This window comes from Mobula hypostoma, chromosome 11 (genome assembly GCF_963921235.1).
Source record: "Mobula hypostoma chromosome 11, sMobHyp1.1, whole genome shotgun sequence".
In the NCBI taxonomy this organism is placed as follows: Eukaryota; Metazoa; Chordata; class Chondrichthyes; order Myliobatiformes; family Myliobatidae; genus Mobula; species Mobula hypostoma.
Window position 1 is genome coordinate 112,662,565 of NC_086107.1, and position 19,921 is coordinate 112,682,485.

The 19,921-nt window shown below is 43.6% G+C and overlaps 1 protein-coding gene across 1 annotated transcript in view; it reads right to left on the reverse strand.

Annotated features, from left to right (window-relative positions):
• The window catches only part of LOC134354125 (cathepsin D-like), a 41,770-nt gene that overhangs the window by 12,880 nt on the left and 8,969 nt on the right, over positions 1–19,921 (reverse strand). The window contains exons 2-4 of the mRNA XM_063062915.1: positions 7,829–7,979; positions 3,741–3,864; positions 2,239–2,357 (exon numbers count right to left, since the gene is read on the reverse strand). Of these exons, the coding sequence (XP_062918985.1) occupies positions 2,239–2,357; positions 3,741–3,864; positions 7,829–7,979 (394 nt within the window). The remainder of the gene's footprint in view (positions 1–2,238; positions 2,358–3,740; positions 3,865–7,828; positions 7,980–19,921) is intronic.

Below are 19,921 nucleotides of genomic sequence, written 5' to 3' on the forward strand. Positions count from 1 at the left end.
ACAGAGGACATTGGAATTGAACTTTGACCCCAGCTGTAATGAGGGGTTAGAGTTCAAAGTTCAATTCCAATTCACTTCTTGAGATCGCCTTGAGGCTCTTAGGCTACCCAAATGTTTTCCCAATTGTTCAGATGGTCTGCATGTGGATCTTGGTGGCATGCTAGTCCACGATACACTTCTCACTCTACCTTGCCACGTGTGACAATAACTTAATACCAAGTGAATGCCAAAAGAACATTCAAGTCAGGGTACAGAGATCTTCTCATTGCCACTGGTTCATCTGCTAGTGTTTAGTCAGGGACTTCACCTCCTTTACTGGACCTACCTTGTGCTTACAGCAAGTATAACATGCCCATTTCAACAAATTGACTACAATAGCTTCAAACACTCCTGGGATTAGAAGCAGCATCCATCAACAATCCTCCATTTCCCACCCCCCCACCCCACCACCACCACCCAGGGTATACCATCTTTGCTACAACCACTGGGAAGGTAGAGGAGCTTTAGCCCCGCACCACCAGGTTCAGGCCCAGTCACTATCCGACCATTGGAACAGTTATTATTCTACAAGGGGTGATTGATAAGTTTGTGGCCTAAGATAGGAGGAGTCAATTTTAGAAAACCTAGACCACTTATTTTTCAACATAGTCCCCTCCTACATGTACACACTTAGTCCAGCGGTCATGGAGCATACGGATCCCTTCTTTGTAGAAGTGGTCCACAGCAGGGGTGATTGGTAAGTTTGTGGCCCAAGATAGAAGGAGATGAGTTACTAAACATCAAACTTTCTGCATTATCACTCAAAGAGTTGAACTGCACATGCATGTAACGAGAGCCTCTTGGACCTCCAGGTGGTCCACAGCAGGGGTGATTAAAAAGTTCGTGGCCTAGGGTAGAAGGAGATGAGTTACACAGCTCTCGTTACATGCACGTGCAGTTCAACTCTGAGTGAAAATGCAGAAGGTTTGATGTCAATAACTCACCTCCTTCTACCTTAGTCTACGAACTTATCACCCCTGGTGTGGACCACATTTTGGAGGTCCAAGACACTGACTTCTACCAAGAAGGGATCCATATGCTCCATGACTGCTGGACTAAGTGTGCAAATGTAGGAAAAATAAATGTGCTAGGTTTTCTAAAATTGACTTCTTCTACCTTAGGCCATGAACTTATCAATCACCCCTCATTCTTTTAGTCCCCTGAAGCAGTGTGGATAAAGCCAATGGCAAAGTAGACTCGATGGTCTGAATGGCCTAATTCTGCTCCTACATCATGTTCTTATGGACTCTAGGCAGCATTCATGCAGATACAGGCATCTGAGGTCTCACTGCCCTGAGCTGCATTTTAAATCTAATCTGTGAACCACATTCAGATCTGAACATTGGTTGCTGATGAAATTAACATTTGCTAACTTCCAGTTAAGATGGCGCCACTAAGCTCATGCAACAGCTCTCTGGTAGTTCAAAAGGCAATAAATTCAACTAAAAACATCTTTTCTGAAGTAAATTGTGTTGTGTTAAATTATCAGAGAGTTCAGGGGACGAGCCATGCGGGTGTGTTGCAGAATTGAAGCCGATGAAACAAACCTTTCAAAGAGAAGTCAGAGCAGAGGAGCTCCAATGCCTTTACAACTGGCTTGGGTGCGAGGTCGGTCAGATTACTCAGGGCGCCAAGCTGATCTGAAGAGTTTGAGAGTGGCTTTGGGCCGGGTGATGTGGTCTGGGCCCCAAGCCCTTTACAACAGTGGCCCCAGGTCCTAATACGAGGTACAATCTGCTGTTTGGCCAATTTAAACACCAGCCCATATAGACTGGAAAGACAGGGCGTCAGGATCAGAGGTGAGAGCCGATTTCTGCCTCACTGCTCTGCGACGTTTACTCCGTTCTTCCCTGCATTGAGACTGAGGGCTGCTCCAGGCCTCATGACTACGGACTTGCTTTTGTTCCGAATGCTGTGTGCTTGCATGATTTGTATTCCTCTCTGTACATTTGCTGTTTTATTTATTTAAATTGGTTCTTTTGTGTTTGTTTTGTGGCTGCCTGTAAGGAGATGAATCTCAAGGTTGTATAATGTATACATACTTTGATAATAAATGTACTTTGAACCAAAAACAGCTGATATAAGAAATGAAACCACACTATAGTATTCTATGAAATATTATCCACAGCTTTGTTACAAAACTCTTAAATGCTAACCAAGGAATGACATAAATCAAGAACACGAGACAGTTTTACTTACAGTTACAGTGTCCTGGCTGAGGAATCCACTGAGGCTCCCAGTTCCATAGCGAATAGCAAATGCTGTTCCATTCTTCACGTAGGTGCTGGACGCATCTGATTTATACTTGTGGTGAACCCCTAAGTGGAAAGGACTTCACTTAAAAAGAGCCAACTTAATCTTTATTCTTCTACTGACACTACCAAGTAATTTCAACAACTGTGACTTGTAGCCTCTGGTGTTCAAACCTTAACAGTACCTTCTTCAAAGAATCTTCTTGCCCCCAACCGCGCCCCCCTCCCCTAGGGACCAAAACTGACATGAGTAACTTCCACACCATCCTAAACCACCAGGTTCAGGAACAGTTGTTCTTCTAACTACCAAACTCCTGGACCGATGAGGACAGTTTCACTCACCTCGTCACCAAATTGATTCCACAACCTGTAAACTCACTTTCGGGGACTTTGCAGCACATGATCTCAGTATTATTTATTTTATTTTTAATCACTTGCACAATTTGTGTTCTTTTGCATGTTTTAAGTCCTCATGGATTCTATAATTTTTTTTAAAATTTGGGCATCTTGTAGGTGCCTGCAAGATAATGAATCCCAGGGTTGGATATTATATGGGCAGCTGTCCGTCATAACTGACAATGATAGGAAATGTGTGTTGGAGAGGTTGTGTTTTAAAAAAGGTGAAAAAGATGTTGCAGCAGGGCAATTCCACTCTCAACAAGTCCAGGTCCAGTGGAACAAGTAGCTGTCACAACTGGGGTCTTCTGTGGGTGCAGTGGATGACCAGTGTTGCCTCTAACACACACATCTTTTGCTACTAGCCCACAAGGGAATTTAGACTGCACACGAAAGGTTGTCACCCTCTACCTTGTTGGCAAGTATTTCACGACTGTACACAATCACATTTCCTTTTCGGCTTGTGATGTCGTTTTATTTCTCTTAATGAACAAACTTGACTTGGTAATTTATTGTCTTTAGAATAGCTTCAGGTTTATTTCTAATTAAAATTTCGGATCGCCCATGTTGTCGCCAGTGGGCAAAAAGTTGCACAGCACAAGACCTTTGCTCACACTGGTGATTACAAATCAGCTGGAACATTGTGGATGACCACAACTTCTGCGCCTTGTCACACCCTTTGTTCTCTGAGAAGTGTTGCAAAACGGCCTTCCTGACTGTTGGATCTCACCCACCCGGTCCACCGGAGCTAACTTTGCATGTCAGGACAGCCATGTGCCAGTTGTGTTCTACAAACTTTGATAATAAATTTACTGGAATGCTCCCAGGACAGGGAAGATCCTGGGAGATTTTGGGATGGTGTGGAAGGTAGACAAAGGTCCTTCTGCACTGCCCTGGAATCGACTCCCAGGGCAGGACAGCGTACTCTACCTTCCCCAGTGAGGCAGCAATGATTCTAGTAGCTTCATGATGACTACGGAACAGACAATACCAACCTAGAACTATACCCAACCCAAAGATTTAAAACACCACAAGCACATTTGCTTCACTCACAACATGCAATGTCCCAGAAGGAGCAGTGGGATGAAGGCACCCACAGGTTGGACGATCCAGTGTCAAAGACCACGGTGAAGAGCTGTGGTGGAGTGCCAATGCCAATCTGGCCGTAGTACTGGGCCTGAAAGACAGGAACACTAGTGAGCACCCTGGGAGAGTTAAAAATTGCTCAGAACAAGTTCTGAGGGAAAAACAGCAAGAAGCAACCATTCCCCTGTCCCTTTATCCTACCAGCCCCTCCATCTGCCCATCACACACACACACTCCCACCCTTTATTCCATGGTCTGCTGCCCAATTAGATTTCACCTTCTTCAGACCCTTGTCACTTCCACCTATCACCTCCAAGCTTCTTACCTTTCCACTCTCCTTCCTTCCCATCAGTCCCCTCTCCATAAGACTTAGGAGCAGAATCAGGCCATCTGGCCCATTGCGTCTGCTCTGCCATTCTGATCCTTTTTTCCCCCCTTCTCAACCCCAGTTCCCAGCCTTCTTTCCATAACCTTTGATGCCATATCCAATCAAGAAGCTATCAGTCTCTGCCTTAAATACAGCTGGCCTCCACAGCTGCATGTGGCAACAAATTCCACAAATTCACCACTCTCTGGCTGAAGAAATTTCTCCACATCTGTTATGAAAAGGTGCCCTTCTATCCTGAGGCTGTGCCCTCTTGTCCTAGACTCTCCCACCATGGGAAACATCCTTTTCACATCTACTGTCTAGGCCTTTCAACATTCAAGAGGTTTCAATGAGATTCCCCCCCCCCCCATCCTAAATTTCAGTGAGTACAGACCCAGAGTCATCCTTGTATGATAATCCTTTCATTCCTGGAATCATCCTTGTGAACCTCCTCTGGACCCTCTCCAATGCCAGCCCATCTTTTCTAAGATGAAGGGCACAAAACTGTTCACAATACTCAACTGAGGCCTTACCAGTGCCTTATGAAGCCTCAGCATCACATCCTTGCTCTTGTATTCTCGACCTCTTGAAATAAATGCTAACATGGCATTTGCCTTCCTCACCAACTCAACCTGCAAGCTGACCTTTCTGTTCCGCACAAGGACTCCAAGTCCTTTTGCATCTCAGATTTTTGGATTTTCTCCCAGTTTAGAAAATAGCTCACATTTTTACTACTAAAGTACATGACCATGCATTTTCCAACATTGTATTTCATTTGCCACTTTCTTGCCCATTCTCCTAATCTGTCCAATTCCTTCTGTACTCTACCTATTTCCTCAACACTGCCTGCCCCTCCACCAATCTTCATATCATCTGCAAACCTGGCAACAAAACCATCTACTCCATCATCTAAAATCATTTAAATACAGCATAAAAAGTGGCCCCAACACCAACCCCTGCGGAACACTAGTCACTGGCAGCCAACCAGAAAAGGATTCTTTGATTCCCACTCGCTGCCTCCCACCAATCGGCCAATGCTCTCTGTTAGTAACTGTCCTGTAATACCACAAGTAAGCAGCCTCAGAACACTACAGCACAGAAAACAGGCCATTCGGCCCTTCTAGTCTGTGCCGAAACATTCCGCTAGTCCCATTGACCTGCATCCAGTCCATGATGTGTGGCACCTTGTCAAAGGCCTTCTAAAAGACCAAATATACAACATCCACCACATCGCCTTCACCTATCCTACTTGTAATCTCCTCAAAGAATTCCAACAGGATTCGTCAGGCAGGATTTTCCCTGCAGGAAACCATGCTGACTTGGTACCATCTTGTCCTGTGTCACCAAATACTCCATCACCTCATCATTAACAATTGACTAACATCTTCCAGCCACTGAGGTCAGACTAACTCATCTACAATTTCCTTTCTGCTGCCTTCCTCCTTTCTTAAAGGAGTGAAGTGATATTTGCAGTTTTCCAGTCCTCTGGCGCTATGCCAGAATCCAATGATTTTTTTTTTTGAAACGTCATTTCTAATGCCACCTCTTTCAGAACCCTAGGGTGCAGTTCATCTGGTCCGGGTGACTTGTGCACCTTTAAGTCTTTCAGCTTTTTGAGCACCTTCTCCCTTGTAATAGTAACTGCACCCACCTCTCTTCCTTCACACACTACAACATCAGGCTTACTGCTAGTGTCTTCCAGTGAAGACTGATGCAAAATACTTATTTAGTTCATCAGCCATCTCCTTGTCCCCTATTATTTCTCCTGCCTCAATTTATAGTGGTCCTATGTCCACTCTCATTTCTCTTTTATTTTTTTTTTAAAACATACTTGGAAAAAAAAACTTACTATCCACTCTGATAGTATTTGCTAGTTTGTTTTCATCCTTTGCCTAATGATTTATTTTTTTTATTTATTTTTTTTTAAGTTGCTCTCTGTAGATTTTTAAAACCTTCCCAATCCTCTATCTTCCCACTAATTTTTGCTTTGTTGCATACCATTTCTTTTGCTTTTACAAGAGCTTTGACTTCCCTCGTCAGTCACGGTTGTATTATACCATTTTACCATTTGAGTATTTCTTCATTTTTTAACACATATCCTACACCTTCCTCATTTTTCCCCAGAAACACCTGTTAGGTCTTGCTCCAGTGCTCCCCTAACCCCTTTAATACTGGCCCATCTCCTCTTCCCTTCCAGTCCTGATGAAGGCTCTGAAGATCAGCTGTTCACTTCTCTCCATGGGGAAGGCACAGTAGCATAGCTGTTAGCACAGCACTTTACAGTATCAGTAACCCAGGTTCAATTCCCGCCACTGCTGTAAGGAGTTTATACACTCTCCCCGTGACCATGAGGATTTCCTCTGGGTGCTCCAGTTTCCTCCCACAGTCCAAAGACATACTGGTTCGTAGGATAATTGGCCACTGTAAACTGTCCCATGAGTAGGCTAGGGATTTAAGTTAAAAAAAAACAGCATTGCTGGGCAGCATAGCTCGAAGGGCTGAGAGGGACAACTCCATGCAGTATTTCAATACTAAAAAAATTCCCTGACCTGTTGACCGCCTCCATCTTTTTATGTTGCTCCGGATAAGAGAGCAAGGAGGGCGACATAAATCAGAAACAGCATAAAGTTAGGGAAGGAGTGTGTAGAAATGATAATCCAGAGACAGACCAAGACCACAAGATACAGGAGCAGAACTAGGCCATTTGGCCCATCAAGTCTGCTCTACCATTACACCATGGTTGGTCAGGGCATGAAATGATATGGGGAGAGGAAAACTGAATCAAGATTCTATCACCCTCCGCCTTAAATATACATAAAGGCTTTGCCTCCACATCTGCCCGTGGCAAGGAGCTCCACAGATTCACCACCCTGCTTATACGTGGGAGGGGGAGGCTTTGGGGTTCTAACATTTAACTGTCATTCATTCTCTGGGGCATTCCTATTTTTTGTGGATGTTTGCAAAGAAAAAGAATTTTAGGATGTATATTTAAAAGCAAACAACAGGAATTCTGCAGATGCTGGAAATTCAAGCAACATACATCAAAGTTGCTGGTGAACGCAGCAGGCCAAGCAGCATCTATAGGAAGAGGTGCAGTCGACGTTTCAGGCCGAGACCCTTCGTCAGGACTAACGAAGGGTCTCGGCCTGAAACGTCGACTGCACCTCTTCCTATAGATGCTGCTTGGCCTGCTGCGTTCACCAGCAACTTTGAAGTATGTTGTTAGGATGTATATTGTATACATTTGACATTAAATGTACCCATTGAAACCTTTGGATAAAGAAATTCCTCCATCTCCATTCTAAAGGGACACCCCTCTATTCTGAGTCTGTGTCCTCTGGTCTTAGCCTCTCCCACCATAGGAAACATCCTCTCCACAGCCACCCTATCTAGGCCTTTCAACATTTGATAGGTTTCTATGAGATCATCCCTTATTCTTCTGAATTCTAATGAATACAGGCCCAGAGCAATCAGACACTCTTCATATGACAAGTCATTCAATCCTGGAATCATTTTTGTGAACCCCTTCTGAACACTCCAATTTCAGCACATCCTTTGGAAGATAAGGGGCCCCAAAGATGCTCACAATACTCCATTTGAGGCCTCACCAATGCTTTATAAAGTCTCAACATTACATTCTGCACAGACTGCAGTGGACAATCCTTGCTTAGCAAGCACCTGTACTCACATCCAGGTAGTTTGTGAGGATTTCCGGAGTATCTCCCGAGGATTCAGTGTACTTCCCATTCCCAAGCTTTCCGGCAGCAACAAGATTCTCAACAGAGACTGCAACATCCGTCAGTGAGTGACGCATGGATTGGAATTTCGTCAGCGGAATTCTGTCAAACAGAGAAAGATGTTAAGTACTTTTCCCCTTAAGCACTGTCTTCACCCCCCTTCACGCACTCCCCAATTCTAGTCTTCAACCACCCCTCCATGTGTTCCCCAATCCTTTCCCTATAGTCTCTTGCCAAAAAAAACAACACAACTTTATTGTCATTTACTTATATACTGTCAAACAAGACAATGTTTCTCCAGACCAGGGTGCAAAGCACAGTAGTACACACAACTTAGGAAAGTAAAAATTAAATCTACAGATGAATTATGCACAAATTATTCTCAATCATTGAGAGCTGAGACAACGAGAAACTTCATTCAGGGGTGGTGTTACTAATCAGGGAAAATATCACAGCAGTGCTCTATCAGGACAGACTAGAGAACTCAACTAGTGAGGCTGCATGGGTGGAACTGAGGAATAAGAAAGGTATGACCACTTTAATGGGGCTATATTACAGATCATCCAAAAGTCCGTGAGATTTAGAAAAACAAACTTAAAGGGATCAGACTATTGCAAGAAACACAAAGTATTACAGTAGGTGATTTTAACTTTCCACATATTGACTGGAAATCTTACTGTAAAAGTATTAAATAGGATAGAGTTTGTCAAATGTTTTCAGGAAATTTTCCTTCATCAGTGCATTCAAGTCCCAATGAGAGAGTGTGTGATACTTGATCTGCTATTAGAGAATGAGACAGGGCAGGTGACAGAAGTTTGTGTAGGGGATCACTTTGCAGCCAGTGACCACAATACCATTAGTTTCAAAGTAAGTACGTAAAAGGATAGGTCTGGACCATGGTTTAAGATTCTAAACTGGAGAAAGGCCAATTTTGATGGTATCAGAATTGATCTGGTAAATATGGATTGGGACAGGCTGTTTTCTGGCAAAAGTGTACTTACAAAGTGGGAGGCCTTCCAAAAAAAAAGTACAAAGTTTGTCTGTGCCTGTCAGAATGAAAAGGTAAAGGTAACAGGTTTAGGGAGCCTTTGTTTTCAAGAGATATTGAGGCCCTGGATAAGAAAGAAAAAAAAGGAGACGCCTAGCAGGTATAGGCAAGGAGGAACAAATGAGGTACTTGTGGAGTACAAGAAATGCAAGAGTACACTTAAAGAAATCAGGAGAGCTAAAAGGTGGCATGAAGTTGCACTAGCGGACAAGGAGAATCCCAAGGGAATTCTCCTGGCATGTCAAGAGCAATAGGATTGCAAGGAGCAAAACCGGCCCTCTGGAAGACCAAAATGGTAATCCATGTGTGGAGCCAAAACAGATGGGAAAAGATCTTAAATGCGTTCTTTGCATTTTTATTTACTCGGGAGATGGATAGCGTCCATAGAATTGAGGCAAAAATCAGCATCAACTTTGTGGACCCCGTATAGTTTGCTACCCTGAGGCAAATCAGGGTGGATAAATCCCCGGGGCCTGACAAGGTGTTCTCTCAGACGTTACAGGAGGCAAGTACAGGAATTGCTGAGGCCCTAGCAACAGAAGAGGTACCATAGGATTGGATGATAACTAACGTGGTTCTATTGTTTGGGGAAAAAAGGCTCTAAACATAAACCAGAAAATTATAGGCTGGACAGTCCGACATCAGTTGTGGGAAAGTTATTGGAAGATATTCCAAGGGACCCGATATACAAGTACTTTGACAGACATGGACTGATTAAGGATAGTCAGCATGGCTTTGTGTGTGATAGATCATGTCTAACCAACTTAGAGTTTTGAAGAAGTTACCAGGAAAGTGGATGAAGGCAAGGCAGTAGCTGTTGTCTACATACACTTTGGAAGTTGGTCAAGAAGGAAGGTTCAGTCGCTTGGCATTCAGGATGAGGTAATAAATTGAATCAGACATTGGGTTTATGGGAGAAGCTTGGGAGTTGCCTCTGACTGGAGACCTGTAACTAGTGGTGTGCTGCAGGGATCGATATGGTCCTTTGTTGTTAATCTATTATCATCCAGTTAGATGATCATGTGGTTAACTGGATCAGCAAATTTGCTGACGACACCAATATTGCGATTTAGTGGACAGCAAGGAAGGCCATCATGGCTTGCAGAGGGATCTGCATCAGATGGGAAAATGGGCTGAAAAATGGCAGATGGAATTCAATACAGACAACTGGGAGGTGTTGCACCAACGAGTAGGTCTTACAGTGAATGGTAGGGGACTGAGGAGTGTGGTAGGACAGAGTGATCTGGGAATAATAGATCCTTAATTCATTGAAGGTGGCATCATAGGTAGATAAAGTCGTAAAGAAAACTTTTGGCACATTGCCATTTGTAAATGACAGTACTGAGTACAGAAAGTGGGATGTTACGTTGAAGTTGTATATGATGTATGCAGTTTTGGTTACCTACCTACAGGAAAGATGCAAATAAGATTGAAAGAGTATACAGAAAATTTACAAGGATGTTGCTGGGACTGAGGACCTAAGTGATATGGAAGGATTGAATAGGTTAGGACCTTATTCCTTGGAACATAGAAGATCGAGGGGAGATTTGATAGAGGTATACAAAATTATAAAGGGTATAGATGGAGTAAGTGCAAGGAGGGTCCTCACCAACTAAGGTTGGGTGGGACTACAATCAGAGGCCATGGGTCAAGGGTGAAAGGTGAAGTGTTTAAGGAGAACAAGGGAAACTTCTTCAGTCAAAGGGTGGTGAGAGTGTGGAACGAGCTGCCAGCACAAGCAGTGGATGAAATTTTGATTTCAACATTCAAGAGAAGTTTGGGTATGTACATGGAATGGCAAGAGTATGTAGGGCTAAGGACTGGGTGCAGGTTCTTGGAACAAGGCAATTTAAATAGTTCAGCGCAGACTGGATGGGCCAAAGTGCCCATTTCTGTGCTGTAGCTTTCCATGACTATTACCCATTGGATACAAGTCCAAGTTGTTAAAACATTTAGGGATATGATAGACACAAGAGATTCTACAGAGCTAGAAATCTTGAGCAACACACAAAATGATAGAGGAACTCAGCAGGTCAAGAAGCATCCGAGGGAAATGGATAGTCAACCTTTCCTGATGAAGGGTCTGGGCCCAAAACAGTGACCATTACCCTCCACAGATGCTGCCTGGCCTGCCGAATTCCTCCAGTATTTTGAGGGTATTGTAGGAAGGAGATGAGATAGATTTATATACCATTGAAGATATGCAATTTCATTGAAAGTTCAATATGGTTGATTTTTTTTTAAAAAATAACCATGATGGGTATGCATGTCTGAACAATCTCAAAGGGTTGAAGGTACAGATGAACCATCCCCCTCTGCTCATACATGGCTCCTCTGTAGAGTTAACAGCACCGAGCCCCTGGGAGTTACAAAAGACCGCACTTTTGTTCCTCAATATCACCTCCCTGATTAAGGCCTAGCAGCACTCCACTTCCTAAGAAAATTGAAGCAAGTGAGGCTGCCCACAACCACTCCCCCAGTCATCTTAACCGAATTTTACCGGAACACCATTGACAGCATCCTGACAAGTTGCATCTCCATCTGTTACGGGAGCACTGGACGGAAGTCCCTACACAGGACTGAGAATGGCTGAGGGGATCACAGGGGTCGCCCCACCATCCATCGGGGACATTTATCAGGAGTGTTACATACTCAGGGCCCTTGGTGTTCAAGGGTCCCACCCATCCAGCCAGCATCCTCTGACTTTCTACCATCAGGTAGGAGACCCCAATGCATAAAAGACAAGAATGGTCAGGATGGGAAACAATTTCTTTCCCCAGGCCAACAGGCTTCTGAACTCCCCACCGCATCCGAAATGTCACTAGTTAATCTGTACTATCCCCCTACAATATTTAATTACAGCCATTAACATCAGGCCAAATACTGGGAGCACCATTTCATCCTAACCCAAAAAGCAAATATTCACCTCTCTTCTATCTGCACAGCAAGATCAGCGTTTGATTCCTGCAGCTGTCTCTAAGGAGGAAGTACATTCTCTTCATGACCATGTGGCTTTCCTGAGCGTTCTAGTTTCTTCTCACTGTCCTGTACAGGTTAGGGTTAGCATGTTGTGGGCAAGGTAAGCTGGTGCTAGTAGCATTGTGACATTGCTGATTCACTGAGTTCAGGACTTGGATTTCTTTAGGATTATCTGACCCTAGATCAAAATCCACCAAGAATATAGAATCAGAGTGGATGTTCTGGGAAGATTCAATCCTGTCCAAGCAGACCTGATCTTGGTATATTAGCTCAAGTTTAATTGTCATTCAACCATACACATTCACACAGCTAAATGAAACATCACTCCCCTGCGAGGGCCAAGGTGCAAAACACTACCACACAGCATATCTAGTCACAAAAATATGAGCACCAATCCCCAAGCCGAATGGCCTGAAGATTGGATATTGGCCTGGAGCCACTTTTCTGCAAGAACAAGAATGCAGCAGTTGCTCATCTTGCACTGATAAAGCAGATGGACATAAAGCAGCATGTCTCGTGCTGGGTCAACCTCAAGCATCCCAGCTTGTATTGCAGGCACCGAACATTAGAGGGCAGCATTGGCAAGGGGCCAGTCTCCAACCTGCTGTGACTCTGTTCTCTCCCACATGGCCTCCAGTACTTCCTCGCCTGGAAGGCTATAACAGCCACACCAGGGCACGAGGGTCTGGTCTGTACAACAACCCAGGACACACACACCTGCCCCACCATTTTCACCAATGAACCAGTAGCAGTATTTTACATTACCAACATCCAACCAGGTCTTTAATCAGAAGCATTTAAGACATATTATTGCCACAAGTAGCAATATGCAGTGAAAAATTTGTCTTCAATATTGCGCATATAGATCAATTTATTACACAGTGCATTGAGGTAGAACAAAGTAAAATAATAACAGAACGCAGAATAAAGTTTTAAAGCTCCTAAAAACAAAATGCAGTGCAATAAAGTAGAAGATCATAAACCAGACAGACTGAGGCCAAGAGTCTATCTTATCGTACAAGAGGTCCTCTTAAGTGTGATAACAGAAGCCCTGAGCTTGGTGACATCCTGTTAGGCTTTTATATCTTCAACCCAATTTTTTTTTTCAGGGGGTAGAAGAGAAGAAAACAGGGGAGAATGTGCAGGGTCTTTGATTGTGCTGGCTGCTTTACTGAGGCAGTAAGTAATGACAGAATCCTATAGAGGGAAGACTGGTTTCTGTGATGTGCTGGGCTGTGCTACAACTCAAAGATTCAACATGCATTATCAATGTATACAGTATACAACCAAGATTCATCTTCTCCACAGACAGCCATCAAACAAAGAAAACCATGGAACCTAATTCAAAGGATAAACAAACACCTACCCACACACATGCAAAACAGCAACAAATGAGTGAAAAACAATCAAATAGAATCCAGGCATATTCAGTCCAGCTCAGTGTTCGTTATCGGTAGGCTACCCTGATTCAAAACAAATGCCCAGAATAGCAACAAAAAACACATCATAATGTGAACTATAAGTCCAATCCACAAACTGCACCAATTAAACCTTGCCCTAGACCCAGGATTCCAGCATGATCCTCAGTCAGCATCGAGCGGGACAGAAAAACCATCTGAACGCAGGGACCTTCCTCAGTCAGCATCGAGCGGGAGAGAGAGACCATCTGAACACAGGTATCTTCCTCAGTCAGCATCGAGCGGGAGAGAGAGACCATCTGAACGCAGGGACCCTCCTCAGTCAGCATCGAGCGGGAGAGAGAGAGACCATCTGAACGCAGGGACCCTCCTCAGTCAGCATCGAGCGGAAGAGAGAGACCATCTGAACACAGGGACCTTCCTCAGTCAGCATCGAGCGGGAGACTCTCCAGTTTGAGGTCTTGAGCAAAGCAGTTGCTGTACATTATGCATCCCGGTAGAATGCTTTCTATGGTGCATCAGTAAGAACTGGCAAGTGTCAACGGAGACGTGCTGAATTCCTTTAGCATCCTGACAAAGTAGAGATATTGACGTGCTTTCTCCGCTGTGACAGCAATGCCTCATTGGAATTTAGAGTGGTGATGCGGAAGAGTGATGAACACTCAATGTCCCCAGAAATTCCCCAAAGTAAAAACATTCCCGGGGACTGCCCCTCCCACACCGATTACATTTTTCATAGAACAAATATTTTTCATGGAGTGACTTCACGCTTCCTGGCTCTTTACTCAAAGTGCCAAAAGGCCAGGATCAGGGGTGTCAGGGAGAGGGATGGGCCAGTTCAGCTCACTGCTCCATGACGTTCACTCTGTTCTGCACTGAACTGAGGCTGCGGCTTCATATCTGTGGACAGACTTTTTCCATCAGCATCAGCTCCGAATGCAAATTTGTTTGTTTTTATTGTTTTCTCTGCATGTCGAATGTTTGTCAGACTTGTTGTTTTAAAAAAAAGTCATTCTGGGTTTCTTTGTTTTGCCTACAAGGAGACGAATTTCAAAGTTGTATACACTATACAACTTTGAACATTGAAGATTTTCCCCCCTTCAAGAATCCTATCAGATTCTCTTTTCAGTTATTTCCACCCCTGGGTGGCACAGGAGCATAGGGGTTAGAGTGACGGTAGTACAGGGCCAGTGACGCAGGCTCGATTCCACTGCTGTCCTAAAAAGGAGTTTCTACGTTCCCACGTGGGCTTCCTCCCACATTCCAGAGGAGTTGGTAGGTTAATTGGTCACGTGTGTAACTGGGAGGCACAGGCTTGATGGGCCAGAAGGCAAATAGCCCCCCATTTGTCACATGCACATGGTGAAAAAAAATGAAATGTATCATTTGTGTCAAATCACATCAGCAAGGACTGTGCACTGCTGGTGCCAACATAACATGCCTACAACTTACTAACCTTAACCATACATCTATGGGAGGAAACTGGAAAAATGTGAGAGAGCCTGGGGCATGTCAAAGTGCTGGGTTATGGACTGTAGTTTTTTTTAAATGGACTTAAATCATGGTGCATTTGAGGACTTTTGCTATTGTTTGCATGGAAGTTGGTGGGGGTGGTTGATGCTTCCTACTGAAACAAATGGAGGGAAGGTTGATGGTGTGCGCGTGTGGCTTTGAGGTTCCAGTGTTTTCCTGTCATTCAATCTTTGGAGGTTTTCTTCTGTTTCGTGGATGTCTGTGAAGAGCAAGAAATTCAGGTTGTATACGTTCTGAAATTAAATGGAACCATTCAATGTGGAAGGGTCTGTAAATGTGCAATATTTACAAATAAATACCCTTCCCCAATCACTCTCCTGCTTATCATTGTCCTTCAAGGGAGCCAGCCAAGTGGGTCATCTCAGTGATATAAGATTTGAGTAGAAGAGGGATAAAGTGAATGAGAAAGTGTGTGAGTAGCCTGCCAGTGCTTGTGACCACAAGCAACTCCTACACTTAATTGCCTCAATTATTCACCCTGCGTGCCCTCCACTAGGTGCAATTTACAGCAGCCGGTTAACCCAGCAGGTCACCCAGTACCCAGAGGAAACCCCACACGGTCCCGGGGGAAAAAATGCAAACGTCACACAGTTCCCAAAGTCAGGGTAGAACCCAGTTCACTTGACCCAAAGTGGTGAGCCACTGCCACCAATTGTAGGAAAGGGCATGGCTTTTTGTCATCTGTAGTTCATAGCACAGCAAAATGCGTTCCTTGCGTCAACCAACACAGCCCGAAGATGTTCAGGAGCTGCTCACGGGAGTCTCCACACTTCCAGTGCCAATATAGCATCCCCACAACTTAATAACTCTTAATCCTGTGTCTTTTAGAATGTTGGGGGGGGGGGGCAACCAGAGCACCCAGAGGAAACCCACAGTGGCAGGAAGAATGTACAAATTACTTACAGAGTGGCAGGAATTGAACCCCGGCCTGTTAGTTGGTGCTGTAAAGTGTTACAGTAACTGCTATGACACGGCATTTCCAAAAAGTACTGCACGATTTCAAGGTATTCACAAAAAAGACCCACAAGTGAACACCAGAAATTCAGAAGAATTATTATTTTTAAATAAAGAGCACCGGGAAAGTGGAACTCACTCACAGAAGTTGTTGGGGGGCAAACAGCATCAATGCATTTACGGGAAGAAAGTAAGGGGGAAGGGAGTTGAGCCCAGGCTCTTGTACTCCCTCCCATCCACAATTCTTACAAAAGGACAGTCAGTTCATCCAATCTACGTCAGCTCTGAGTAATCCTGCTCCTACCATCCACCTACACACTACAAGCAGATTACAGCAACCAACTGAATGGCCACTGGGACAAGAGGGGAAACTAGAGCACCCAGAGGGAGAAAGTGAAAACTCCACACAGACTGTACAGGTCAGGTTCAAAGTAAGGTCTAGAGAGATGACAACTCTACCATCTGTGACACCCACACACCAGAATCAGAATTAGTATTGTTAAAGCATATTCTGGACTTGGGAGTGTATAGCAAAATATTAACTTCAGCAACCAATCTTTAGAGCTGAACATGGACAGTACATTAAATTTAAAATGCAGCTCTGGACAATAGGCTCCTAGAGCTGTGAAGAACAGTCAATTGAAAAACCAGACGGGTGATTAACATTGTTTGGAATGTGGATGCAATGAAGATGGTGTGAAAGTTGTATGCAATTCAAAAGGTATTGCAGATACACAGTAAATATAGAACTGTCCTTTGATCTTTGGCATATAAAATGTCATGTAATGTTGGGTTTGACAGACTTCTTCCTCCAAAAGGGTCTCAATACGACTCCTGCTGCTTGCTGTTGGATAAACCACTTGTATCCACTAACTTCAGTCTCCCTGATGACATTGTCCACACTACAACAATATCACTGACACGTCGCGAATCTGTTGTTACCAGAACTAGTAACTTGTTGTGGTAAACCAGTCACAACTCCATCAAATATCTACTGAAGACTATTACAACAAAATGTACCCTTCATTTTAGTACAGAGTCTTGTCATCTTCATAAGTTTTCGGATGACTCTGGCATAGTTGGATGCATCAGCAAGGGAGATGAGGCTGAGTACAGGGCTACGGTAGGAAACTTTGTCACATGGTGTGAGCAGAATTATCTGCAGCTTAATGTGAAAAAGGCTAAGGAGCTGGTGGTAGACCTGAGGAGAGCTAAGGTACCAGTGACCCCTGTTTCCACCCAGGGGGTCAGTGTGGACATAGTGGAGGATTACAAATACCTGGGGATACGAATTGACAATAAACTGGACTGGTCTAAGAACACTGAGGCTGTCTACAAGAAGGGTCAGAGCCGTCTCTATTTCCTGAGGAGACTGAGGTCCTTTAACATCTGCCAGTCGATGCTGAGGATGTTCTACGAGTCTGTGGTAGCCAGTGCTATCATATTTGCTGTTGTGTGCTGGGGCAGCAGGCTGAGGGTAGCAGACACCAACAGAATGAACAAACTCATTCGTAAGGCCAGTGATGTTGTGGGGATGGAACTGGACTCTCTGACGGTGGTGTCTGAAAAGAGGATTCTGTCCAAGTTGCATGCCACCTTGGACAATGTTTCCCATCCACTACATAATGTACTGGTTGGGCACAGGAGTACATTCAGCCAGAGACTCATTCCACCGAGATGTAGCACAGAGCGTCATAGGAAGTCATTCCTGCCTGTGGCCATCAAACTTTACAACTCCTCCCTTGGAGGGTCAGACACCCTGAGCCAATAGGCTGGTCCTGGACTTATTTCATAATTTACTGGCATAATTTACATATTACTATTTAACTATTTATGGTTCTATTACTATTATTTATGGTGCAACTGTAACGAAAACCAATTTCCCCTGGGATCAATAAAGTATGACTATGACTAGTAGGACAGTAGCATAGTGGTTAGCACAACGCTTTCCAGTACTAGTGACCGGGGTTCCTGTAAAGACTTGCACTTTCTTCCTCCAGTTTCCTCCCACAGCCCAAAGACGCATCAGTTGGAAGGTTAATTGGTCATTGTAAATTGTCTTTGATTAAATGGGGGGGGGGGGTTGTGGGCAGTGCGATTTGAAAGGCCTATTCCATGCTGCTTTTTAATAAATATTGGCTCCAAACTCTCCACCTTAGCCCCCAGGTCAATATATCAACTGCAGTTCGATTAGTTTCAAATAAACCACTCCTGGTTATCCTTTATATAAACCAAGGGGAATTCGATTAAATAACAATTCACACCTGGATGATTGTTATACACATCTGGACCACCAACCCTCCCTTCTGTTCTCCACCCCCCTCCCCCAACTGGGGTCCAACCAACTTTTGGGTATCTCATATTCCAAATAAAATCCTACCTTTCCTCCTCCCCTCCCTCAAGAACTCATTTTCCAGCTTATCATTCCTACTCAGTCATCTATGTATACTGAGTGGGGAATGTCACCACACCGCCAGGTTCAGGAACAGTTATCCTCCCTCAACCATCAAGTTCCTGAACCAGCAGTGATAACTTCACTCACCTCAGCACTGAACTGATTCTACAGCATGTGCATTCACTTTCAAGGACTCCACAACTCATTTATTATTTGTTTTAATTTTTTGTATTTGCACAATTTTTTGGCTTTTGCACATTGGTTATTTGCCTGTATGTGCAGTTTTTCATTGAATCTTTTTATACTTACTATGTCCACAGGAAAATGAATCTTGGGGTCATATACAGTAACGCATACATAACTTCGATAACAAAACTTACTTCTGAACTTTGTCAATAAACTAACCAAGTGGGCAAAAAAGTAGATGAACTTCACTTCGGGGGTAAAAAATAAGATAAGTCACAGAATTAAAGTTATGATATTAAATCTTACAGCAGGGCCTCCCAACCTTTATGCCATGGAGGCTTACTAAAAACTGGGAGGTCTGTGGACCCTTGGCTTAGAGCAATTGTAACTGTATGCCCACGTACAGAGATGGTACTTGCACTACCAAATTTGTACTTGTGGATATGATAAAGACACTAGCTGACCCATGGTTTTGGAATAGGAAAGCCATACCAGAACTGTACAAAATAGTGAGCCAGAACTAGAGTGTGCAGGCAGAGTTTTGGCAGGAAGGATATGACAACTCCAGAGGAAGTTGTAGAAGTGGTTTACAAGAGTACCATTAGAACCAACAGCTTTCTCATGATGAAAGGCAAGATAGAGGTGGTTTTCTTTTGAACAGAAACAGCCAATGAAGGGTTTGACCGACGTGCATCATTATTAGCGGGAGAACAAAGTGCAGCATTCCCTTAGTAGAGACATCAACTAAAGGGCTGGGATTAAGATCGACAGATCAGGAGGAAGTTAAAACAGATGCTCACCATCAGCATTACTCACTGGAACAAAATACATGAAAGACCAAAGGGAGGGAAGTACCTTCATTCTGAAGTACTGGATGTGATCTGTCATATTATAGAGAGCTGGTTTCATCTGAATACTTGGTTTTTGACTAGAATGGGTACAATGAGCAAAAAAATCCTCTATATTATAAATAGTAGATTCTGGTTAATTGGGATACATCAGGAATAGTACATTTTAAGCCTAATTTAGCAGCTACCCCAATTGGCCAAAGTTTCATGGTTAAATATATATATTTAAAAAAAAGACAAACTACCATTTAACCAAGTAACAAATTAGGTTTTTAAATGAAATACAGAACAAATTAGAATGCTACCAATACTACTACAGTACTATAAAACTATATTAGTTCCTAATTATCAACAGGGGAATTCATCTAGTGCCATGTTATTATTGTAAATCAAAGTAAATTTTATCAAACTACTTGCAAGTCACCATACACAAACCTGAAACCCATTTTCCTGTGGACATACCCAACAAATCTACAGAATAGTAACTGTAAAGAGGATAAATGAAAAATCAAGAGCACAGAAAACTGTGCAAATGCAAATATAAATAGATAGCAATAACTAACGAGAACATGAGATAAGAGTCCTTAAAGTGAGATCATTGGTTGTGCAAATATCTCAATAGATGGGCAAGTGAATGTGGTTATCCCTTTTGTCCAAGAACCATCAGGCTCTTACAGCAAGGA